A 26,363-nucleotide genomic window follows, 5' to 3' on the forward strand; every position below is an offset into this window, starting at 1 on the left:
TCGTTTGCTTTCACGAAACACTCTCATACACAAAAATTCATGGTACTAATAGCTAATAGACTATGACTCGACGTTATACAACTCGACCTTGACTTAATTAAGTTTAATTACACATACGGAGAGAGCATCAACACAGAGAGGATCAACGATACTCAATAGAAACGTTTTTTTTACGATTGGACTGTTCCACATGCTCATAAACGAAACGTCATCCATTGTTCCATGTGCGTAAATGCGTGTTGCACAATCCAGTTTCTTTTCTTGCGTACAAGGCAGACGACAATCTCACGTGACATACCGCGCAATAATAATTCCTCTTTTCAGCGCTTCCTCTACTAGCATCATTCCACCTCTTTTTCCCTTTTCTTGAACTATCGTACAACTGCCTAAGCATCAAAAGACGTATGATCACGAGAAAGAATGTACGTGTCGCAGCGTATCTTAATGTAATAACTTAATGTAATGACGTTCAAATTCTTTTAAAACACGCGGGATCATTTCGACTCTGTGTTTGATATCTGCAACATTATTACGATAAAATTTAAATTAATCGCACGAATTGCCGATAAGATAATAGCGCGTGCCATAAAACAATTATAAAAGTGACTTTCGGTGCAATTCACATGAATGAAAATAGTGTTTAAACGTATCATTTTCGTTAAAGGAAAATTTTAATTTCTACTCAGGTCCACCCGAGCCACTCACGGATAAACCGAGTGTAAACTTCAACGCTGGTGAGACCACAATCGTTTGGCGATTACCACCGTACGACGGAGGTCGCCCCGTGATCGGATATACTGTGGAAGTAAAACGCGTTGGTGAAAGCACGTGGACAGTAATCACCGAGTCTAGTCATTCGCTGAGTCACACAGTAGCAACAACTGGAAGGAATTCCGTGATACCGGGTGAGAGTTACTATTTCCGTATCCGAGCTGAAAATATTCACGGACTCAGTGATCCTGGCATGGAGTCTGATCCTGTTAGAATTCCAAAACAAGAAGAAACAATGTTTCAAGAGGAAGAAGGTACTCCAATATTTTATTTTATCTGTTTTTTAAGAAAGTATTTAAAACATTATCCTCTTTAAAAAAATGTGAATTAAAAATTTAATTATAATTGTTATAAAATGATCGTCTTACTTTTTACAAGACGAATTTGAACCAAGCTTTGAAGCTCGTTTGGTAGTACCGGAAGAGGGCAAATTTTTTGGCGAAAAATACGACGTTCTCGAAGAACTAGGAAAAGGCCGATATGGTGTAGTTAGAAAAGTCATCGAACGACCGACTGGCATGAATTTTGCTGCCAAATTTGTCAAAACGATCAAAGCGAAAGACCGCGAACAAGTCCGCGAAGAAATTAAAATTATGAACGCATTAAGGCATCCTAAGCTTCTGCTACTAGCTGCTGCTTACGAAAAATCTCGTGAAACAGTGCTGATCACAGAATAGTAAATACATCTAATAATGTTCTTTAGATTAATTATTATATTAACTTTTAATAATACTATAATATTAAAAATCTTTTTTAGTATTTCAGGTGGAGAATTGTTCGAAAGAGTAGTAGCCGACGACTTTACTTTAACCGAAAAGGACAGCATTCTTTTTATGAGACAGATTTGTCAGGGAGTCGAGTATATGCATCAAAATAAAATCGTTCATCTAGATTTGAAAGTACATTTCTTGTGATGGATAATAGTTTATTATTATAGTTAATAACTAACTAATAAAATGTACGTATGCTTCTGTTCGTTTTATACAGCCGGAAAATATAATGTGCCGTACGCGAACTTCTCATCAAATTAAATTAATTGATTTTGGATTGGCTCAGACTTTAAAGTCTGATACACCAATCAGAGTACTTTTTGGCACACCGGAATTTATTCCACCGGAAATTATAAGTTACGAACCCATCGGTACTGAATCAGATATGTGGAGTGTCGGTGTTATTTGTTATGTTCTGTACGTATACTAATTACATTTTCAAGTAATTATTTTTAACTAATATATAAATTTATTGTGAGTGATTATGATGCATAGATTAACTGGCTTGTCGCCTTTCATGGGAGACAATGATGCCGAGACTTTCGCTAACATAACACGAGCGGATTATGATTTAGACGACGATGCTTTCGATGCCATTTCAAATGACGCTAAGAATTTTATCAGCGGTTTACTTATTAAACGAAAAGAGTAAGTTTTTATATCTTTCTTATTTTAGAAAACTATTTACAATCTAATCACATATAAACTTAAATCTTTTTTATTGTGTATTTCTTGGCACAGATTACGAATGTCAGCCACGCAGTGCTTAAAACATCCATGGATGGCACAACATACTATGGCTATGAGCAGAATAGTCTTGCCGACAGAAAAACTAAAAAAATTTATCATACGGAGAAAGTGGCAGGTATGTATCAAGACTTTGTTAAAAATTATATTATAATTGTTTTGAAAGTAAAAAGGAATGCATGACAAAATTTTGAAATAGATGAATATTACTTTTGAACAAAAAAAAATGCTTGGGACAGCAAAACGTTTCATGCTATTAAAAATGTTAAAATAAAAAATCAATAAAAAACTGAACTGCTATTTAATTATGATATATTATTAATTGCTAAATTTTCTTAATTAATCTAATCATTTTATTTTTTCTAGTTTAGACTTTGTTTTTTTAAATAATCTTAGCATGTGTTTAAGTCTTCAGTGTGCATGTGTGCTGTTTATTTTAACAGAAAACAGGAAATGCCATTCGCGCATTAGGAAGAATGGCAATTCTTTCGGCGCATAGTAGACGTAGTCCCGCAATAACGGCAGAGTCATCTACAATTGAACAACGATTTGATAGCACCGAAATGCAATACTCTGACGAAATTAAATCAATCCATACTGCTATCAATAGTAAAGATACGGAACGTATTGAAACAAGCATGGGAGAAAACTCTGCCGAAGAGGAATCATTAACAAAATTGCATTTCACGTGTGTGACGGAAGTAAATATGGCAATACAAAAAACATCGATGGAGGAAGAGAGTAGTTTGAGTGATTTTTCAAAACAGATGAATACTGAAAAAGAGATTCAAGAATTAGATACCGAATTAATACCAAAGGTAGAGGATATTTCACAAAATATCACGGAGCATCTAGAAATTTCGATAGCAAGAGAAAATAAGGAAAGTGATAAAGAATTAATCGATAAACTTTCTGATAATGAGATAGAACAACAGATGACTTTAAAATCGCAGTCATTGCGTAGAGTGTTTCGAGGCGATTCACGCGATTCTGGAATAAGTGATTGCAGTTCAAGCCTGGTAAGTTCTTCATTACAAGTAGATGAACTTGGAATAGTGTCCACTATCAAAGAAGAACTAGATCTTGAGATTTACAACCGAGAAAGTAAACGGACATTGAAAGAAGAAGAAAATCGATCAAGTTCAACAGTAGGAATCTTAGCAAGTTTAGTACAAGGCAAGAAAACCCTTCCTTGCGACATGGAAATTATTACGGACAATGACAAGGTAGCTACAAAGAGTGACATGATTAAAGCTTCGTGTGAAACTAATCCTGTGCGGAAAGGTGTGTGTATGTAATTAATTTTGCTTATAATACTTACAATTATTTATCATGGACAAAAAATAAGATGGTATTATTAAAATCTTACAATTTTGCAGTTATTGACAAGAATACGGACGCAAGGATATTAAGCAGATACAATTGCAACAAATTTTTTTCAACCGGAAATGTAAATCGTACGGCCAGAATATTCGAAAAAGAAAGTGAAAGATCAAATTCAAATAATTCACAAATTTCGATAGCGCAGCGCTCGTATCCTGCTACTATAATTACAGAAAAGCCACACAAAGAAAGAATACAAAAAGCTTTTGCATTCTGGAACAACTAAAGTCAACTTTTATAATACATATTGGATATAATATATAAATTGTGAATTAAGTAGAACGTCATATCACTTTTAAGTAAAATATATGTATAGGTCCAGAGGAGTTCGAAGCACGAAGGAGCTTCTAGTAAAAAAGATGTCAAGTCTAATGCGAATGAATTAATTATAATGCGCTAAGTGCTATTGTTTTTGTGAGATAGCGTCTAGCTATTGTATCGGTCCGCCACAGAAATATATTGTTTGCAAGAAATTATACATATGTAGAAAGATTGTACTCTAGATACATATAAAGGCGTGATATATAATTCATTAAATACAGTTCAAGTAAAAATTCTTGCTTATCATTTCTAATTAAAAAATAAATTTAAATTGTTTTATCAACGATATTAATCTAAATCATACTGATTTGATAGAAAAAGTATACAGTTATTAAAATGAGTAATTATTTGTATGGAATTTATCCAAATAATTTATGTAATTTTTATTGATCACGTTTACGAAAAAGTTAATTTAATACTAAATTTTTGTATTAAAAAATAATCTACGTTTTAATGTTTTTTTATTTAAACGCTAATTATAATTGCATCCACAAGTTAAAAGAAATACCTTTGCAATATTGAAATATATTTTTTGTTATTTTTCAGTTTTATAAATATTCGCAGTATGCATTATTATATACGTATATTAACAAAAACAATTTTAAAAACTATATATGTTCATAATTGAATAAGCGTGAATAATTGATATTATATTTAGCATTTTATTTGTTGACAAAATACATAAGTATACTTTGAATTTGTGATTATATAGTTGTACGAACATATTCCCGCAATTGTATTGTAATAATGAGACAAGCAACATCTGTATTAATACTATAAGTTATGTAGATAAATAAAAGATATCTACATTTACACAGATTATATTAATATGTACATACAAATGTTTTTTTATTTATATAAATATACTAAATTATATATAATATACCAAAAAAAAATATATGTATATATATATATATATATTGTATACATAATAATATCTATATTTGGTATTTATATAAATTTGATATTTATATTATATATATAAAATCTCGCGCGCTTATGTATACATATTGTGCTATGTGTGCTCAAATATTAAAATGTAAACTGAAAAAAAATGTTTTGTTTTAACTAAACACATTTAATGTTTGCAGATTTGATTAATTCAACAAATTTTATTTGATTGAATTCAACCGTAATCTGCTTAATAAACTGTTCAACTTCAATGTTAAGCAAATTACGGAACATATATAAATTCAATAAAATACAATTTGTTGACTTAATCAAATCTGCAAATAAACTAAATGTGTTCAGTTAGTTGAACAATTTATTAAATTTTTTTTATGTTATACGTATATTTTAAAGACTTATAACTTGGGAAATTTCGCACTGGTTAGTATACTATGTTTGCAAAATTTTTATAACTCCACCTCTTTGGCCAATGTATTATCATAATTAGTGATGGTTAATAGTTGAAGATCATCATCGATATCCAAATAGTTAAAAACATTTGCTGTTGCTGGTATCCAACTAGTAGTTACATACTGATCTAAGACAGGTGTAGGATGTCTAAAAACAAAAAAATATTTTTATCTTACTTTATTATTATCATCTTTTCTAACAATATCCGTATATATGTTACAAAACTTATGATAGTTACCCTTTCTTTGCAAAATTGGTCCACATTGTTGTAAGAATTTCTAATATTTTTCGATCTCTTGTATTTACTGCCGGCGGAGCGGGATCATTAGCTTTACAAGGAGGTTGATAAAAAAGATATGACATATCGTCAGTATGAGAAACTCCTGAAAAATTATATTAAAATTATAAAGTAAGTAGACAAAAGTAGCTTTCAATCAAGAGTTTTATAAATTTAGTAACTCATATACCAGTCAATTTATTTCCCAAAAGTTTCGTTAGAGTCATCTGATCGCCGATGTAGGAAAATTTGTACATATAAGTCGGTGCTTGCTTCCTTTTCCTTCGCATATCCACGAAATCTTCAATAGGAATATTAAAATGCAGATCACTTAGAAATCGTATAATAGATGGGATACTCTCTACAGTGAATTCAGATTTATTATTAAAATATTTTTCTTTAACTCGTTTAGTTAATTGCGTTATTTTTAGGGAGTTTTGCGAGTTTGTAAAATTTTTTATGTATAGTGGTAGATCCGTATACATTGTCTTCAAAGTTTCTTCGCTGGTATCTATTAACAGATAACGATCTATGAATTTAAAAGAATGCAAAGCTATTGAAAATTATATATATATATATATAAAATATCTATAATATATCTTATATAATATATATTACATGACATAAGATATTTAGTATAAATAAATTTATTAATATGTTAATTTTATTACTTCTAAGGAAAAAGATATATTCATCAGAAGTAGAACCAATCATAATTGGTACATTATTGCCTTCGTCAAGTAACTGAGAGATGGGACATGGAAGAAAAGGTGTTTTTGCTTTATCATCGATTGTAGGTCCAAATGGAATAAAAAGAGTGCGCGCTTTCTGCGAAACATTCGTCTTGAATTAATAATAGTTAACAATAACAGTGTTGTCCGTAACATTTGTGTAAATCTCCAGATCAGGGGATCCCCTCTCCCTCCCAATAACCTTGATCTTAACAATATATATCAAAGTCAAGATCATGGGGGGGGAGGGTTCCCTGATCTGAATATTTATCACATTTAAAATTAATAAATTTTTACATTTTATCGATGCATTAGAATAATTTAATTCTTGGACACAAAATAAAAAAGAAATATATAAAAAATATAATTCTCACCTCTGGAGTGAGAACCGTATATTGCGCTTGGACGATTTCAGCAAAGGATTTTGTTTTGAGAAACTCAACAACCGTTTTAGGATTTTTAGAATTGTTACCAAGTTTAGATGCAAGTTTAAAAGAATTGGCTTGTGGTTCGTTTTTTATCATTGCCCAATCACATGTAACTACACCACTCTGAAGAATAGCTTTGTGGAAGAGACCTAGAGAGGTATGCATGCGTGTATGCGTGAAATGTGTTGATATGTGCGAAATATTTCATTTTTTAACGAAATATATATATTATTATACCTTTAGATAACGGTGATAACGTTAAGAAATGCGTAGAAGTACTACCTGCACTGACACCAAAAACAGTAACATTATTTGAATCACCGCCAAAAACCTCGATATTTTCTTTGATCCATTTTAATGCGGCAATTTGATCTTTCATACCTTGATTTCCGCTTGCTAATTCATGACCAACATTCAAAAAACCTTACAAAATAAAATATTTCGATGTGTATCTCGTTAGACGTGCATACTCTGCTCTGTATCTTTTATAGATATATGATAAAAAATTTTTATATTTCAAGAGATAGGTTCTCTTGGAAATCTCTTACAAATCTTACCAAAAGCACCAAGTCTATAGCTTATGGCCACTAAAATGACACCTTTTGCTAGAAGATAATCAGGTCGTACGTTAGTATCATTACCAGAACCCCAAAGATAACCCCCACCATGAATATAAACCATAACTGGATTTGCAATTTTCTGATAAATATCGTCCGGTATGTAAATATTAAGATAAAGACAATCTTCGTTGCCAATGACCTCTCCAGTTGATTCATTCAACTGTGCACAAATATCGCCAGCATTTTTAGAAGCATCTCGAATACCTTCCCAACGAGCAGGAGGCTGGGGATCCTAATTTTGAATTAATAGTAAAATACTATTGATATCAAATGATGACAGTTTATATCGCAATAATTACAAGATAATTATAAAATCAATTAACTTATTATTTTGTTAGCAAGCAGAATAATTGTAAAATGCATTAGAATATATATATATAATTAAATATTTTTTAACGGAACCCTGGTGAAAAAATTTCGCTGAAATTATTCCACGTTTTGGAACACTTTTGAGCAAAATTTCAGCAAAAATTTTAGAGAAATTTCAAATTTCAGTTCAATTTTAACGATTTTTCAGTATGTTAGCTGAAAAATTCACTTTCAATGAAATTTCAGCAATTTTCAACAATTTCGCTGAAATGTTTCAAAACGTAGAATAATTTCAGCGAAATTTTTTCACCAGAGGATACAATAAATAAAAATAAATTAGAAATTATTTAAATTCGATAAATAAGTTTACCTTAAATCTCAATTCATGTATGGGAGGAGCAGCGAAGGGTATGCCTTTGAAAGAGAGATAACGAGAACCAAGAACATTTTCTTCAAAAATTCCTTGCAGTTTTCCTTGTTTCACAGTCACTATTGGTCTATCCATAATGGAAGAAGAATTAAATTGTCTACTTCGTAAAATGTTATTTAACAGTCAAAACGCGCAAATTTACACGTAATTTACGTGATGGTCGGTATTAAACTGTGCCGAATTGCTGCTGACACGTTATTTTATAACGTTGTTATTCCAGATTGTTCTCGGAACTTGGAAAATTCGATACACAGAAGTTACGCAATAAATGGAACGATCTAGAATCATAATATTTCTTGTATCGTTAAAATATGAATTTGTATCTCTTTACACATTCTTGACCGCTTTGTTCGTAGAAGCTTCAATTATTCACTGTGTAAGGACAAATTGAGTTGACTTTAGCGCTCTGTCTTTATTGGCGTAATATCTCGCGCTGCATGATGTATCGTACGCAAGATTCCGCGCGACATCCAAACTTATTCCGTTCCGATCTTCTAAAATGTTACTAGCTTTTATAATTAATCATTTCAAAAGTATTTTAAACATTTATATATATATATATATATCATTATTCGATATTTATAGTCCGTTCGGTCCAATGTTGTATTCGAAATCACAATTCTGGTTATATATACAAGTATATACCATCTTAAGATTCCGTACAACAATAAATTAAATGGCCATACGCCCATACAGCATTTCAATATCATATTTAAAACGTTCTTCTGCAAGATCAAGCTATGAATATTGACTTTTGTTGACGATGTCCAAGCAAACGAAAATGGATTGAAATGAATTGAAATGAATTCAGATTTTCAGAAATATGGATTTATGAATGTTAAAATGCTTTTTAACCCTGAATGCATTTTTATTCATTTATAGGAATTGCATATCTCTATGCCTTTCAATCTAAAAATAATAAATTAGCTTTTTCTTACATTGTGAATACTGCTTAATTCAAAATTTTGAATAGGAAATGCAGTTTTTCAATCCAATTGCATCCAATTGAATCCAATTAAATCCAAAAAAAGTATTCGCTATTTATATAAAATGTGCATGCGGATAGAAAAAAATTGCAATCCATTTTAATCCATTCTCGTTTGTTAGGGTGTTATCAAATGTACTTGTTATATTTTGTAAGGTATTGTTCATCATTAATGGTTTATCATATATGTGTATATATATATATACATACACATCATACACACACTATCTTTTTACAGAGAGAGAGGAAGAGAGAGACAATTATTTCTGTATATATATTTATTACTAAACATTTATTACATTTCATCTAAATTGCAACTAAATTGCATTTTCTTCACATATAATGTAGTGTATTTTTTGTATGATTTGTAATATTGTTGGATACGTTAACTGGATGTAATGATTTTTTAAGTGACCATCCACATTGACTCGTCGACATAGACAACAGCTCAGCCACTTTTTGAGCATTTTGTTTTTCTTCCAAAGACGATTTCTTAATCTATAATATTACAAAATATATTATTAACTATTATTATAATAATTATTTCAAACTTTTATGTATAATATAATAAAATATTTCTTCAATGAAATTTAAAAAAAGAAAGAATAAAAAGAATATAAAAACACAAATATCTCTTAAAAATTAATGCAAGTTGATATATTTGTTTTTGCAATTCATACAAACTTTAATGACATAATTTAATCAAATATTACCATCTTTATATATATATATATATGTATATATATATATATATATAATTATTTTAAATCTAGAATAATTAATATAATTTATTATTATTACTTTTATTTATATTTATGAAAGAAATTATTATCTAACAATAAGAATATCTAAAGAAATTTTTTCCTTCTATACTTCAATATACAAATCGTGATAATTAATTAAAATATTTACTAACTTCGTCAAATTTTCTTCTAACTTTATATCCTCTATACGTAGCTTGTATCATAGTAGCTGCTTCTTCTTCAGATTTAGCTGAATCGACATGATCTTCCATACATCTTGATTTTTTCATTATTTTATTCTGTTTTTTTATGGGAAATATAACATTTTGTTCCCAATGCTTGCGATTGTAATTTTTTTCTTGTCGATCTTCGTACCTTGGTTTATCAATTACCTATAAACATTTTACATGTAATTTAAACATACATATATATATATATACTGTTGCAAAATAAAGTCATTTTGCAAAAAGTCATTTTGTATGTAATTACAATTATAGCACTTTATTACTTATTATATCTTCTATTGCATTTTTCCATCTATATATTCCTCTATATATTACATTAAACAAATATTACATGCATATTAGTCACTCCACTTTTGTCGCACGCAATAACAGTAAAGTACAATATGTAAAATACTGAACGTAATGAAAGACTCAAGAATAAAAATAAAGCACAAGTCTTTGAATTACTCCTCAAATACTTAATGTATCACGTTCAATGCACCTGTACCTTAGTAAGCAAGAAACATTTTTGGACATTGCAATAACGTTACAACTCAATAGCGAACAAATGTTATTTGTCATTTTGACATCAAAATGATGAAAAGTAACTACGTTAGCTTATTACATAGGTTCGTTGCTGCAATACTGCAGAATATTTTAAAATGTTTCTTATAAGAAACATTTTAAAATATTCTGAAACTGTGTCATCATTGTATATTGTATATATTTCATATTGTATATTGTATATATTTCGCATATATCATTACCAAAATTTTTTAATGAAAGATAAAATTCTAATTTTTTTCTCTTTTACTTTTTATGTTTTTGTTTCATTATTCCTTAAATTTCTTTATATTTCTTATATTTTTACAAGATCCAGAGAAACATTTATACCGTCGGAATCTCATGCTGATGATGTTCATACATAGATTTTGTATTCTTTAAAAAATCCAAAGATTTTCTGGATAATTCACTTGCCTCGCAATATTTCATATCACGAATGATAGGTTTATTATTTTTATTTCCATCGTACTGCGTTTTGTTCTATAAAAATGATACAGTATTACTCCAATATATATAAAGATACTTAATTATAAATTACTGTAAGTATATTGACATTCTTATTATTTCTTTAAGTAAAAATATCTATTAAATATTCTTTTCATATAAGAATTGATTTGCAAAATTATATAACCAGTAATTATAAACATTGATTTATATGTATTAACAAATGTCTTTATTTATGGTAGAATTTTTTAGATTTATAATTTAAAATTAAATAGTCATCAATTTTATTACTTTTAATTAGTCAGTAAATAGTCATATTTTAAAGCTCTTTCTCACCGCTCTCATATTATTTTTACCCATATTGCTGAGACAATTAGTTAGAATTTCAGGTGGTATTACCATGCCCGATGAAGTTGTAATTTTTGATACATATTTTTTTGGTTCTTGAGTTTGCATTGTGTTATATTGTTCTAAAAATAAGCATAGAATAAATATATCTCGATGAAAGTATCAAATAGTATTATAAATTTATATAAATTTTTAAATTATTAAATGTTTAAGAGAAAAAGGACTTGTGTCCTAAGAATTTTTTTATAAAAATATAAAAAAATATCTACAATTGCAAAATTGTAGATATTTGCTGTTATCAGTTACAAACTTTATAGTAATATCATTAGTTATTTATTTTATATGTAACATTATTATTAATACATTTGTAATAATTTATACCTAAAAGATGTGAATCTATGCAACGATTTTTATTGCAATCTGCACGTATTCTCTCTAGAGATAATAGTGAGCTATCTTTAGGAGGAGAATTAGGAGGGATAGGTTTTGTCTGAATCTTTCTTGTTTTTAGTTCCGAGATGTTTGTTTTTTGATACTCTTCAAGATATAACAGAAATTCGCGATACGTAACATAGTTCTGAAGCAAGAAATACATTAACACAAATAATAAATTGTTTTATATTGTTAGCTATTTTAAATATAATTTGTAAAAAACAACTATCAAAGAATAGTGTAGATGATATACATATTAAACGAAATATGATACTTGTCTAATTAATAAATTACTTTGTCTTCTCCTGCCCAGTTACGATTAGTTGGTTCGCTAAGTCCAAGTAAATCAATCCAGTGATAGTAATCTTCAGTTTGATTACCATACCAATATTTTATAATAACAAACCTGTAAATTTCCATATTAATTATATATAGTTTAATTGTATATTAATTTCACATTTTATACATGAATTGATAATTAAAACTTTTGAAATTAAAAATATAATTCATACGCGAGACCATCATCCACCATTTTTTGTACTTCAGGATAAGACATCAATTCTATAAATTCAGGATTTTCAGGATTTCTTTTGACATCTACTAATTGCCATGGAGCTATAAGTCCAAATCTAACACATTTAAGTACTTCTAGCATATACCGCTTTCTTTCATTCCAATCATACATTAACCATCTTACGGCAGACATTAAAACTTCCATTTCGCTACAAGACGAAAAAAGATGTTTGATATATTATTTATTATTATAAAATTTATATCATCTATTATGTAACTTTTTTTAATAAATCATTTTCTCATTAAGAAATAAAATTTAAAAATTCAACATTTTAAAAACAATTGGATTGTATATATATATGTCTCTTATAAAATTTTCTTATATATAAAATATATTTGGCAAAAAGTCATCAAATATTTAAAATATATTTGATGACGATTATACTATAAACATCGATTATACCTATTAACGCAAATATAATTAGATTTCAATAGTAAGCATAATTCGTCCACTGACAATTCTAAAAAATCTTTTGTGCTAACAAGCATCAAGAAAAATTTCATAATTCTCGGCACCATCAGTTCCATTACTGCAGTATTTCCGATTTTCTTTGCATCTAAATATAGTAAGAAAGCAGTATCCTCGGAGAAGAGCTCATCATTGTCAATGAATGCCCAACATTGCTCTTCTAATTCTTTATGAAATACAATATATATGTTTTTAATGAGAAATCCGTTTTATTATATTTTTTACATTACGCAACGTTTTTTAGTTAAATTTCTTTTTATTTAAAGAACAAAAATGTATTCTATTTTACATTAAAAATTTAAAATACGAGATAAATTCGTACCTTTTATACCCAGATACTGTGCAGCCATGAAAATTTCTAATATATTATCTCTTCGTAAAAGCTGACAACTTTCGTTGATTGGACTTATCATCCAATCATAAATAATAGAAAAGGCCTTGGAAGTCACACTACTCTACATTTTGTACATATAACAAATTATATTTTTAGAATTTTAAGCTAATTTTATTACCTTTTATTTTAATATGAAGATATTTATATAAAAATGCTTTGATATAAAAATTTTCCAAAATTTAAGCCAATTAAAAAAAAATGTTTTTTATGTGAGGTCTATCTATATTAAATGCAATTTAGATCTTACGCCAGATAAATCAATATTCTTGCAATTTTTTTCATCGAAAAATGTGCTGTAACTTTGCAGAACAAGGAGATGGCAGTGAAATTCATCGTGATCAATTCGAATAACACAGTCAGCATTCCTTGATGGAACAAATAAAAAAATATTTATTTTAATACAATTTAAATTTTTAAACTGTGCTAATAAACCATATACAATTTAAATTGATCTCTATTAAATGAAATTTATCAAATTAAAGTTATTTATTTGAAACATTCAACATTTGCAATGTGATAGAAAGAGAACTTCATTTAAGAATTTTATTTAAAATTCTCTCCCTCTTTTTTTTCTTACTTATAGTTCGTGATGCGTATAGCTAATTCTTGATACAAATCACTCTTTTCTGGAAGAATTATATTATTCCAATCAATTGGTTGTTCATTTGTAAATCCCAATCTGTTTTCCAAGAAGGAAAATAGTTAGTTAGTGTTAGAATAAAAAAAAACCTTAATTTTTAAAATTGTTATATCCATACACAGCCCATATATATATATATATATATATATATATATATATATATATATATATATATATACCCACTTGCTGTGTTACTTTATGTTACTGTAATATTGCTAAATTGATCTGTGCTGTATGAGTATGAATGTGTTCTTAATTTAATAATTTTTGCAATTGTCAAATTTAAGAAAACTAACGAAGCGAGTGGTATTTCATTCATTGGAGGAAGTTGATGAGATGTTGATTGTACTGAATGGTTTTGTTCCATTTCTGATGAATAAAACTTTGTACTTGATTGCGTCCGTGATCTATAATTTCCTTCGATATACGGTAATTTTTTCTGTGCCTGTACCAAGTAATATTTTAAATCAGAGCTAGGATTTACACATTTCGGCCGATTTTCAGCTTGGTTCCTGCCCCTCACTGCCTCACTTCAATTTCTGCCACCAACCCGCGCGCAGCCTAAATGCCAATCAGGCATTTAGGGATCAGCATTTAGACTCCTGCACGCGGATTGATGAAGTGAGGCAATAAGGGGAGTTAGGAACCACAAACTGAAATCGGTCGAAATGTGCAGCTAAATCCCAGTTCTGTTTTAGATGATGTTGAAACAATACAACTAGTAAATGAAGAGTTTAAGTTTTTTCACCTGTAACTGATCAATTGTCGACGGCGTGATACCAAGCGGGAGATCGATATATTTTGTTTGATTCGGAGAGTCGAAAACGGATGTGCCAATGTTGTTACCCGATCGATTAAGCTCAGCCTTGACGTCGATTTTAGTGCGTCGCGGATCAGCAGCTAAAACGCTGAACTTCTTTGACTCGAATACAACCTAGAACGACTATGCTATGTCTGTTTCGAGACCGATATTTCTGAAGCGGTTTCATTATAACATTTGTTAAAACGAAATCTTTCTTACCTGATTCGGAATAATTTTGAGGTTACCACTGGGTGTAGCTTGGAACGGAAACACACGATTACGACTATTCGTTTCGTTCCCTTCATTCACGATGAATGTTGATTTAATGCTCGTTTTTTTGGGATAAATTTCTATCTGCTTCATCGGCAAGCCTAGATTTGAACAAGATGCTGATTGCTTTCTACCTTTTGTATTCTCTGCTTTCCTACAAAGTCGTATTATATATTATTTTCACTATCTGATTCTGTTATTTATCTACTTTCCAAATTATTTACTCTAAATGACAGTCCATAGGTTTCGAAGTGCCGACTTCAATGAGCGAGTATTCCTTTTTCTGAGTTTTTTCTCGTGTAATACATTTACGTGATCTTTGATTTATTGAGTGTTCGTTGATATCACAAGTAAGTGTTTTTGATTGCAGCCTGGCAGGATCTTGGGAAAGCTTGGCTGTGCACTCCAAATCCTTGTACTTGGAATTTATTTTTATCTGCCTTTTAAATGTTGTCCACTTATTTTGTAGCGGAGATACAAATCGCTCTACTCGATTTGCGTGATAAATGTTTACATTCAAAAAAGGCTGTTGCCTTGATATATGATATCTTTTGGAAGTATTTTTTCGTCGACGTAGTGAATATCTCGGAGACAGAGTTTCCGGAGTCTCTATGATTTTTGCCCTTTTTCAACATATTTTTCGAATAAAATTAACTTACATTATAATTAAATATTTTCGTCTGTTTTTTAATCAAAATTAAAAAAAAAAAAAATCTTTTCCACTGTATGTTGATATTATTCATTTATACTTACTTATTAGGTGACGGAGAATTTATAATTTCCGATTTCGATGCAACGTGCGAAGTTTTTACTATTTGATTGGATTTCGGAAATTGCACTAAAGCATTTGAAGAAGATGATGGAGGAACATTAAATCTACCATGATAAAGCACAATAACGCTGCTTTTACTGTTGCCTGTACATAGGATATAATGATTTATCAATCAATTTACTTCTAGATAGATTTACAAATTTCATCTCTTTCTCTCTCTCTCTCTCTCTCTCCCCTCTCCCTCTCCCTTTCTAAATTGATCTCTAAAGAAATCTAGCTAATTACCCAGTCAGAAATAATAATGGAATCGACATCGAATCGACGTCGATCGACATCGATTTAATGCTTTCGACATCGAATCGATGTCGATTCGATGTCGATTCCATTATCATTTCTGATTGAGAACTTACGTTTCTTGCTGTTCTGTCGAATAGCCCTTACAATCCGTGGTGTACTGCTTTGCTTCCTGTTATCAACAAGATAGGTCATAAATATAATATTAAAACTTGTGCCTTAAAACATTAAGCAACTATGAATAAAAATATATAATTGGTTTAACTTTTCACATTACCAAATTTTTTCGTTAAATTTATTTTCCCGTTCAAATTTTTCACCATCACTCGAATGCTTTTCTTTGACAGTTACCCCTTGTGGCTACGCAAAATATTCGTCCACCAAAAATAATAATGTATCTTTAAATTCACATCTTTATTAATATCAGAGAATAAATTTATACTAACTCAGAATTTCTTTATAAGACGCTAAACGTTGGATTTTTATAAATTTAAATGCATTAAAAATATATTACATCCTAGATGATTAAAATTAGATTTTAACTGACAATTACAAATGACAATGTAATATCAACATACTTTTGATATAAAAAAGATTAATCCACAGTATTCTATAATTTATAATTACTTCGTATTATGCCTCATATCTTTACCTCATATCTTTTTAAACAGACATATGATGCAGAAGATTCAATATTTGAGATACTATGTTGTGCGTGGTCGACTTCTCCAGTAACTAAAATTTATCTCCACAAAATAATATGAATGTAAAAAATATATAATAACAAGTTTGAATAATTTTGTCAAAATTGTTTTATACAAAACATTTTTATTAAATATCATTTTATCTTTTTTTTGTCCTCTTTTATGAAATATTTAAAACTTGTATATTTAGATTTTATTAACACTTACATCACTTACATAATTTTGTTTCGGTAAATCGACTATTAACTGGATCTTGATGTAATGATGTTGATGATAATTTGAGATTTGATTGATCGTTTTTTTCGTTTTTTGATAATTGACAAGCAAGTCTCAATTTTCGATAAGATTGTGTTACTCTTGGAAGATACAAAATCAATAATGATACAGTTTTTATAAGATATAAATGGATCATGATTAAAAGCAAATATTACTTTGGATTTGGTAGATCAAGATCCGATGAAAAATCGTCTTCAGTAGAAGTATCAAAGTGCTTCTGCATATTCAATTCAATATATTATATATATTATATGTATGAGATATAAAATATATAATATTTTTGTATAAACGAGATTAAAACATCATCATGGTTAATTGTATTAAACTTGCGCTATACTTACATCATAACGCGCGAAACTTCTTCGCATGATACGTGTCACGTTCAAGGTATAAGTCGCGGAATTCGCATAATAACGACGAAACGCTTCTTTTTCGTCCCTGTCACGTGAAATAAAAAATAATAAAAATATAAATATTATATAAATTAATGGTGTGACATTTAAAATGTACGGGACATTTGCAAAAGTGCGCGTGTCTAGAAAGACCTTAGATACATAACAGCTAACAGATGAATGAGATGAACAAGAGAATATCCTATTCCGTTTCCATCATTTTTAAACTGCATAATTCGAATCATGGTGGTGGAAGAATTATGATAGTTTTTTCGATCATGATTCTTCCATCTGATTCGAATGGATTATATCTTGAACGTGATAATTTTCGCGTGTTGACATGAGTTAATGCAAATTTAATACAATTAATCATAACGTTTTAATCTTGTTTATACAGTTGGAGTATAATAATTAAGTTTGTGCTATCTCTTTATTATTGAACTGAAACTTCTCTTCTTTCGCTAAATATCAAACATATGTCTCCTTTAACTTTAAGAACAAAAAATTATAATTTAATTGTAAACAGACTAAGAATATATGTAATAAAATTTTCATAATATTTTTATATTATAAGAACATTATATAAAATTTACTATCTTTTGTATAAAGATATTTTCTGTCTTGATATTTCTTTCTAATATATTTAATATAAACACCTACATACAGAGAGAGAGAGAGAGAGAGAGAGAGAGAGAGAGAGAGAGAGAGAGAGCATGTTATAAATCATCTTAAATTTTTCAATTCTTTACTTAGAATAAATTAAAACATTTCAAAAAGTTTAAAGAAGCAATTTCGAGAACATAAAGAAATACGGAATTTTCATTGTATTAAGTGAAAGAAAAAAATTGTTACAGACGAAAATGTATTTAAGGATAATAAAATCGAATGCCATATCTTGTAATTAAAAGATATGATATTCGATCTGTTATACTCGTAGAAATGTTGAGGTCACGTGAAACGATGGGAAGTATTTCAAAGTAAAAGCTTAGACTGAAGAGACATGAAGCTTGTGTAGTTGTCGATAGTCTTGACGATTAAACGGCGACTATAAGCGAGCAATTAAAATAATTTTACGATGGTGCTGGACGAACGCTCACAGAGAGAATTATTAAAGGCAATTGGTGCATGTGAAAAGATGAAATGATGAAAGCTCCCTGCAGTTCTCTCTGAACATATTCTTCTTCTACAATTCTATTGATAAGCGTGAAATGCAGTTCTTCGAAGGACGGAATTACAGGATCAATAAAATCCTCCTGTCGTGTGTTGGACAATGGCCATATCAAACGAACAGAAGTAGCAATGCTATTATTATCATTATAGTGTCTTTAGCTGGCACGCAATTTATCGCCAAGGTATGACAATGCAACACGGTTAAATTTACGATATACAATTATATGATTGTATCGTAAACTCAACGACTATTTGTTAAGAGTAATAAAGAGAATTTTATCAATCTTCTTTATAGAAATAAACCCAGCCAACATTATGTCCAAAATACGGACATAAAACATCTCGAAAGACGTCTTGTAAATATGATGTGTCAACATCTTCAAAACATTTTATGTCCGCATTTTGTAACGTTGTCTGGGAAAAATTATTTATTGAATATGACTATATTTATTCTATATTCCATTATATTTCATATATTATATATTGTATATAATTTAATATACAATATTTAAATGCTATGTATATGCTTCGTATTTATAATTTCACGGTTCAAGCATAGATATGTGGTTTATTCTCTATTGATAACATCGATTTGTTCATCGATTCTCTTTCACCATTGGTAGTCGATGTAGGATGTGGAGTAAAATTAATCACTTGCGTATTAAAAGCAACAGAGGTATGTAAACACGTTGCGATATATATTTAAGTTCTAAAATATTTTCGACATACATGCTTGCAGGGGCATTTGACTCTTTTTAAAATTTATGAAATATACGAGAAAGAGCTAATTTAAGTTACTTGTACAATTAGATAATTATTATACAATAATTTAGCAATTAGAAATTACAAGTTTTAGCTATAATAAAAATTTTTTATTTAAAAAACAGAAAGACAATGAGCTACGAGCCTAAAACAATCGTTATAAAATAAAAATTTTTAAACCGCTAATAAATAAAACATGTCATTTAGTTAAAATATAAACTTTAATTTGCTGCTAACAAACAAAATAAAATAAACGTATGTAATATTTCCACTGTTTTTGTTTTACATTGATAATCCAACAGAGATCGAAACGTTTGTTTTGTTTTATTGTTACCAGCAAATTAAAGTTTATATTTTAACTAGATGACCTGTTTTATTTATTAACGGTTTAAAAATTTTTATTTTATAATGATTGTTTTAGGCTCGTAGCTCATTGTCTTTCTGTTTTTTAAATTAAAAATTTTTATTATAGCTAAAACTTGTAATTTCTAATTGCTAAATTATTGTATAATAATTATCTAATTGTACAAGTAACTTAAATTAGATTCGTAGTCCTTTGTCTTTCTGTTTTTTAAATTTATTGAGCCTATTACTATTATAATCTTAATTTAAAATCTTCTTAATCTTCTTTAAGATAAAATTTAATTACAGATAAGAGCACTTTTTGACCAAATACAATACGATTGGCAACTATTAATAACATCTTCACAAATCAAGATTCTTAATAATTACGCACAAAATGGACGAACATTTACGATCATATACGCGAGTAAGCATAACATGATGCGTGCTATAAAGAAAAAAATCCTATGAAAGATTTTTTAAATTCCTTCTAAAAAATTATTTTTTTATAATGATTATATTACAGTAACAGTAATATGTATTATACGCATCATATGTTATTTTTTTATTACAGTAAAATATATTTTAAGTTTTATAGTAAGAATTTAAATCAATGACTTTTATTTTGTAACAGAAATTAAGAATAAAGGCTGATGAAAAAGATTAAGAATACTTGAATCTTTAGGTGCTTTTTATTCTGCATTGATGTTATTTATGTCAATACCATTGCAATCGTTATTACTGGATTCTTCTTCAAATGATACAACTCGATTATTATTACATCAAGTTGAGTATTATTTTATCGATATGGAAAAATACTACTTACCAATCTTAATTCACGGATACACTACCGCTGTCATTTGTGTAAGCATAGCCATTGCAGCAGATACAATGTATGTAATAGTAGTACAGCATGTTTGCGGACTATTTATGATTATTGGGTAAGATAATCTTATAACATACTCATTTTGTTCACATGATTTTTAAAACATATTTAATCAGTTGAGAGTTTATATTAATAACCCAGATAGCAATGTGTCTGGCATGTTGCTTGCTAAGTATGTGTTGCTACTAGAATTGCAGCAACTAAATCCTCATTTGTTAGCAACTTGATGCCTTCACGATATGATAACATTGGGTAGCAATTTGTTGACAACTTTAAAATCAAAAATCATCATCAAAATTCATACTATTGCCATCATGTTGCCATAACAATATGCAGCATCGTACAATGCTGTCATATTGCCGACAACGCAAGATAACATTGACACAGGTATCTTGCTATTAAATAAAAAACTGTTGGCAATACTTATACACATTGTTGTCTGCATGTTGTTATAATGTCGGTATATTCGAATTCATTGAAGACAAATCTACGGCAAGTTGCCAGCATCATAAGCAATCACAGATTTGTGCGATTTTGCTGAGACACGCTTTGCTATCTGGGAAATAGTTTAAAAACTTGTATATCAATTGCATCAGGCAACAACTGGAAAATATAGTAAAAGAGGATAATCTAGAAATAAATTTTAATCCATCTATAAAAGAGGATAAGCCGTATGAAAATATTGTAAGCAGCATTCATGCACACAAAAGAGCTTTAAGGTGCTGTGATATAGAGAATATATATTATTATTACAATAGATATTATGTAATTTATTTTATTATCACATATATATCTATACATACAGTTATTTATTTTTATATAATAAATTATTATTTATATTGAATTTATATACAATTACTATACATTAATGTATATATTATATATACTCAAGCAAATTGTATATTTATTGTACTCATATAATTATATAACGTATATAAATACACATATATGAATATGATTTAATTAAAATATGTTTTAATTCGCATAAAGATTTGCCAGTCTCATTGAAGCAGTATTTAGCCAAATGTTCCTTGTAGTAGCAGGTTTCAATATGCTTATTATAAGTATGACAGGTGTTACGGTACGTCAACTTAATCATTCGTCTTATAATAATGTTATTGCATGAATTAATATAAGTAATGAATTATAATTTACATATTAATGAATTATTAATATATAAAATTAACTGCTTGATCATTACTTCAAGATTCATTTTAATGTTATTAAAAAATAAAAGTATTAATAACTAATTTAATAATGTTAATTATAAAAAGATTTAAAATCAAAATATTACTTGTTCTTTTATAATTACAACGTTAAATCTTCTCAGGCAGTTTCAAATATGGACAAACCAGAAGAGTTTTTAAGGCAAATAACATTTTCATGCGCATTGTTGGTGCATCTATTTTTCGAGAGTTTTCAAGCGCAACGTCTAATCGACCATAGCACATATATTCATACTAGTTTGTATGTATAAATTCAGTTTTGTATTTTAGAAAATCTTAAATGTACTTTTATAGAACACACATCTAACATATTAATAATATATATATATATATATATATATATATATATATATATATTATAAAAGCAAACTTATAAAGCAATATAAAAAATTTTATAATAAATTTGGTGAAATCCTTGATAAAACTTATTTAATAAAATGATCAAAATCCATTTGTACTTATTTTCAAACTAAATAAAAAAAACAAAAATTCTATTAATCAAAAATTAACTTTCAATATGTTCTAAAAATAATACAAAATATAGTATTTTGTTTGCAGAATGAATATAGCATGGTATCAAACTTCGGCTCGAACAAGGAAAATTTTAATTTTTATGCTAATGAAGACACGAGAACCTTGTGTATTAACGGCAGGAAAAATGTTTGTCATATCCATGGATACTTTCTCTACGGTAAGACATATTCTAATTACATATATACATATAATATATAAGAATATTATCTTAAAATCATCTAAAAACTGTTTTAAACCTTCGATTTTATATATATATATATATATATATATGTATATATAATATATATATATACATATATACAAATACTCACACATAACATATATATATATATATATATATATATATATATATATATTATATATATAAAACTAAAGGTTTAAAATGGTCTTTTAGGTGATTTTAAAATAATTTTACACGAAAGTTCTAATTAATTATACGTATAATACACGAGGCGCACATGATTCATAGAAAAAAAAATCAAATCAGGAAAGAATCATTATAATGATAATTTATAAATGAGTAATTGAGCAACGCAATTTTTATTTTTAATATTTATTTATTCTCTTTCAAGATTGTACGTACGTCAGTGTCATATTTTACAATGTTGCGATCAGCGAAAAATTAACAAAAAATTAACGAAAAATTAACTGTTCGTAAGCTGATATTGCGTACTTAAACTTAAAGTGTAATAACATGTAAAATATAAACGATTGCAATATGTTTTAACTAAGGAAAGTTTAGAATAAATACTGACAACACACAATTATAACATTTTATGGGATCCGACATTAAACATTGGTACTTTCCACCCTAAAAATTTTATTTCTACGGATGCATAAGGCATTCCTACGTTTGTTCGTGTTTTATCTGGATTGAATTTTACACCATACTCAGGTATGCCATTCCTAATTATTTCCAGAAACCTATAAAAATTGATATATAAGATTTTACAATTTATTTTGTGCATGCGTACATGCACGCGCGCATACATGTCAATAATATAAACAAGATTACTGAAATTACTTTGCTGCATGATGTTCATTTTCAGTAAAATATAACATATCATCAACATATTTAACTAAAAGACCATTGTTCGTATATTCAGAGAATATTTCTTTAATCATGTGTTGATAATATATATCAGATAAAATCGAAGATACTGATAAACCTTGTGGTACACCAGCTTTTATCGAACGTATTTGACCATTTAATTTGATCTACGATAAAAATATTATTTAATATTAATTGCAACTTTCATGTATATTTGTTTTACCTTTTGTTGAAATATTAATTCATACAGCTTAGAAGTGACCCATATTTTTTTAACTAATTTGGGTTTTTCTATGCTTGGATCTATATGTTTGGATATTAATTTTTTCAGATGATTAGATATAATCTGCACTGTATATTTGTATATCTTATTTCGCTTTTTCTTAGGTTTGTTTAGAGTACAAAGTTGTACAGCAATATACCCCTCTAATTCTCGACAATACATATGAATAATATCATATAATTTTTCTAAAACAGATTAATAAAATACTTGATAACAAATATATTAAATGTGATAAACAATAAATTATACCTTGTAATATCGAACCAAATGCATCTCTAATGTCACATTGAACAAAATATAAATGATTCTCAGATCTTGGTGTTAAAAAATTACGAATTGCATGTTTGCATCCTGCTACAGTTGGGATCCCATTTTCACTAAAGTACGTGATATATAATTGTTGAAGAAATCTTAAAATAACGTCAATTTCATCATACTTTACTTTAGTATCATGCCTAAAATTGCAAATATATATATATATATATATATATATATATATATAGGATCATCTAAAAAGGTACTTCCGCGGTACTTTGTCACTAGATATATGACCATCAACACATCTAGTGACAAAAAAACGCGGATACTTTTTAGATGACCCAATATATATGTATACACATACACATACATACACACACAACATACACATACAAAATACTTTATTAATATTTAAATTTATTTATAGCATGAGGGAACAACATTGAAGGAATGTTAAACAGATTTTTATGTACTTTGTCATATATAATGGTCTCAAACCAGAAGAACTTGGAATAAATTTATATGTTCCAGTAATTCGTTTCTTATTTGATGTCATATATGGCACAAGACTACCAGATTTCTCTTTTTCTTTTATATAATCATTTTGCATATTGCACCAATCATCTTTTGTGATGTAAACCCATTGCTTTCTAATTGCTATCAAGACCACATATTTATGTAAAATCTTTATGACATATTGTGCAAAAAACCAATGTAATAGCTTCAGTATAATTATCCATTGTATTGTTGCATCATCAACTGAATGTAACCAATTAATTTTGGAAATCTAGAAAAGAAAATAATGTAGAAAATATTGGAAAATTTTATGAAATTGATAAAAAAAATGACAATAGTCTTAACAAGATCAAAATTTTCTATAAATTTTTTAAACTTTCAAACATACATCCAACTTCCTGAATAATAGTTCCAAAACTAGCGATGCCCCAGTGGCAATTGTTTTTCGTACAGTTCTTTTGAAAGCACTCGTTATTAATATTTTATTTGGAACTGTCTTTAAGAGATGAGATATTGTCTTCTTTACGACCTTTTGATTTTTTAAGGTGCCAAATAATTCAAGAGGAACATTTTCGTATACTATCAAACCAAAGAAAGATTGTAATGAATGAACATGAATTTGATGCTTGAATTTTAAGGATGGATACTGTTTCCTGTCTTTATCTATTATACATTTCAATTTATCAAAATAATTGTATTTATTATGTCGGTTCTTGAACAATGTTATTATTGGTGACAAAGCAGGAATAACACTATCTAAATTAACGTTTCTATAATATCCTGTAAGCCCAATATCTGTACTTAGAATTTTATGACACATATCCTGCTGTGTATTTTTGCTTTCTAAAATAGAATATTTTGAAATTTTTGCCGTAGTACGATTTCCCTTCCGTATTTTACATCTAGACTGAAACAATTTCACTCTAGAATTATATACTTGAAGTGGAATAGGACATGTAACTTTTGTCACTGTTTTTAACTTTAGACGTATGTTTCTATGTTTCTTATTCCACCTTCCCCTATATGAAATATATCTATTTCTGAAAAAGAAAAAAAAATTGATACTTGAAGAAAAAGAAAATAATAAAAAATGATAACACAAAATTTTTTAATCCTGATTCTGTATATAGTGTAATTATGCTACTTTTTAAAAAGAAAATTAATACATTAAAAAGAAAATATTAAAAGAAGAAAAAATTAACAGAAACCTGTAGTTATTTGTAAAAGATAGTGTATCACAATTACGAATCATCTTTATTAGAAATTTTTAAGTGTTCCAACATAAAAATTATGGTATCAGAGAATGAGATAAGGAATGATGCAATATGTATGTATAGATGTACATAGATGTACTGAACAGAGAGGAACCTAAGAGAGGACATGAAGGCCTTTTTCTTGTAACTGTAAAATGCCCCGCGCACTACTGCCATCTGAAGAAGTGAATGTTAACTACAAAACGTATTCACTGGTATTCACTTAAGGCCAGTTTCACCAACGCCAATTAGCTTAATCGGCCGTTGATTGACCAATCGCGTTTGCTGTTTAATATTGGGTCATCTAAAAAGTATCCGCGGTACTTTGTCACTAGATATATGACCATCACACACATCCAATAAAATCGACCAATTGCAGTTGACAGTTAAGGCTTAAACACAACAAGCAACAGGCACGGGAAACAGGGAATAACGAGCTGTCCAATCAGAGCTTTGAGATATAATATCAAACTTATACATCAGAGCTCTGATTGGACGATTCGTTATTCTCTGTTGCCTGTGCCTATTGCTGGTGCCTTTTGTGTTTAAGCCTTTAATCACGATTAAGCTTGATCGATTGGTGAAACCGATCCTTATTTACGATTTTCAT

General features: G+C 28.6%; 5 protein-coding genes across 11 annotated transcripts in view; 2 read left to right on the forward strand and 3 right to left on the reverse strand.

The window, feature by feature from the left end:
* Positions 1-4,805, forward strand: part of LOC105153866 (uncharacterized) — a 38,658-nt gene extending 33,853 nt beyond the window's left edge. For 2 of the 4 annotated variants that reach the window (XM_087412232.1, XM_087412230.1), the window contains 8 exons: positions 687-1,025; positions 1,150-1,447; positions 1,529-1,670; positions 1,759-1,958; positions 2,037-2,189; positions 2,283-2,406; positions 2,732-3,572; positions 3,668-4,805. In XM_087412232.1, coding sequence (XP_087268358.1) covers positions 687-1,025; positions 1,150-1,447; positions 1,529-1,670; positions 1,759-1,958; positions 2,037-2,189; positions 2,283-2,406; positions 2,732-3,572; positions 3,668-3,897 — 2,327 coding nt within the window. In that variant the 3' untranslated portion in view covers positions 3,898-4,805. The remainder of the gene's footprint in view (positions 1-686; positions 1,026-1,149; positions 1,448-1,528; positions 1,671-1,758; positions 1,959-2,036; positions 2,190-2,282; positions 2,407-2,731; positions 3,573-3,667) is intronic. The other 2 variants (XM_087412231.1, XM_087412233.1) reach the window with 2 other exon arrangements.
* Positions 4,806-4,942: 137 nt separating this feature from the next.
* Positions 4,943-8,333, reverse strand: LOC105153799 (esterase E4). Of its 2 annotated transcripts, none has more exons than XM_011068864.2 (8): positions 8,087-8,333; positions 7,345-7,639; positions 7,025-7,210; positions 6,734-6,936; positions 6,300-6,456; positions 5,819-6,139; positions 5,590-5,734; positions 4,943-5,498 (listed from the first exon to the last, which is right to left on the reverse strand). In XM_011068864.2, exons 1-8 carry the CDS (start codon positions 8,219-8,221, stop codon positions 5,348-5,350), a joined length of 1,593 nt encoding a protein of 530 aa, XP_011067166.1. In that variant the 5' UTR covers positions 8,222-8,333; the 3' UTR covers positions 4,943-5,347. The 2 variants fall into 2 exon arrangements, with proteins under 2 accessions (XP_011067166.1, XP_087268361.1); XM_087412235.1 differs by having other exon boundaries at positions 5,439-5,522.
* A 253-nt stretch (positions 8,334-8,586) lies between these two features.
* On the reverse strand, positions 8,587-18,646 carry LOC105153800 (uncharacterized). The gene is made up of 23 exons (XM_011068865.2): positions 18,631-18,646; positions 18,404-18,456; positions 17,236-17,297; positions 17,021-17,160; positions 16,753-16,835; positions 16,378-16,460; positions 16,217-16,272; positions 15,788-15,950; positions 15,259-15,657; positions 14,984-15,188; positions 14,711-14,896; positions 14,259-14,407; positions 13,900-14,001; positions 13,570-13,687; positions 13,251-13,383; positions 12,863-13,094; positions 12,399-12,608; positions 12,181-12,292; positions 11,836-12,031; positions 11,443-11,576; positions 10,993-11,142; positions 10,048-10,266; positions 8,587-9,629 (listed from the first exon to the last, which is right to left on the reverse strand). Exons 1-23 carry the CDS (start codon positions 18,644-18,646, stop codon positions 9,465-9,467), a joined length of 3,366 nt encoding a protein of 1,121 aa, XP_011067167.2. The 3' UTR covers positions 8,587-9,464.
* LOC147907736 (odorant receptor 9a-like) lies at positions 17,284-23,156 on the forward strand. Of its 2 annotated transcripts, XM_087412236.1 has the most exons (9): positions 17,284-18,824; positions 19,202-19,318; positions 20,056-20,173; positions 20,432-20,687; positions 21,229-21,351; positions 21,623-21,713; positions 21,963-22,099; positions 22,417-22,549; positions 22,965-23,156. In XM_087412236.1, the coding sequence occupies exons 1-9, from the start codon at positions 18,681-18,683 to the stop codon at positions 23,016-23,018; spliced, it is 1,173 nt and encodes a 390-aa protein (XP_087268362.1). In that variant the 5' UTR covers positions 17,284-18,680; the 3' UTR covers positions 23,019-23,156. The 2 variants fall into 2 exon arrangements, with proteins under 2 accessions (XP_087268362.1, XP_087268363.1); XM_087412237.1 differs by lacking the exon at positions 22,965-23,156 and having other exon boundaries at positions 22,403-22,490.
* Tert (telomerase reverse transcriptase) lies at positions 22,930-25,880 on the reverse strand. 2 transcript variants are annotated; one of them, XM_087412234.1, is made up of 7 exons: positions 25,709-25,880; positions 24,889-25,540; positions 24,458-24,771; positions 23,976-24,136; positions 23,667-23,911; positions 23,417-23,610; positions 22,930-23,316 (listed from the first exon to the last, which is right to left on the reverse strand). In XM_087412234.1, exons 1-7 carry the CDS (start codon positions 25,750-25,752, stop codon positions 23,157-23,159), a joined length of 1,770 nt encoding a protein of 589 aa, XP_087268360.1. In that variant the 5' UTR covers positions 25,753-25,880; the 3' UTR covers positions 22,930-23,156. The 2 variants fall into 2 exon arrangements, with proteins under 2 accessions (XP_087268360.1, XP_011067168.1); XM_011068866.2 differs by having other exon boundaries at positions 23,976-24,181.
* Positions 25,881-26,363: the final 483 nt, after the last annotated feature.

The sequence above is a fragment of the Acromyrmex echinatior genome, chromosome 12 (assembly GCF_024713525.1).
Source record: "Acromyrmex echinatior isolate Ae372 chromosome 12, ASM2471352v2, whole genome shotgun sequence".
Lineage (NCBI taxonomy): Eukaryota > Metazoa > Arthropoda > Insecta > Hymenoptera > Formicidae > Acromyrmex > Acromyrmex echinatior.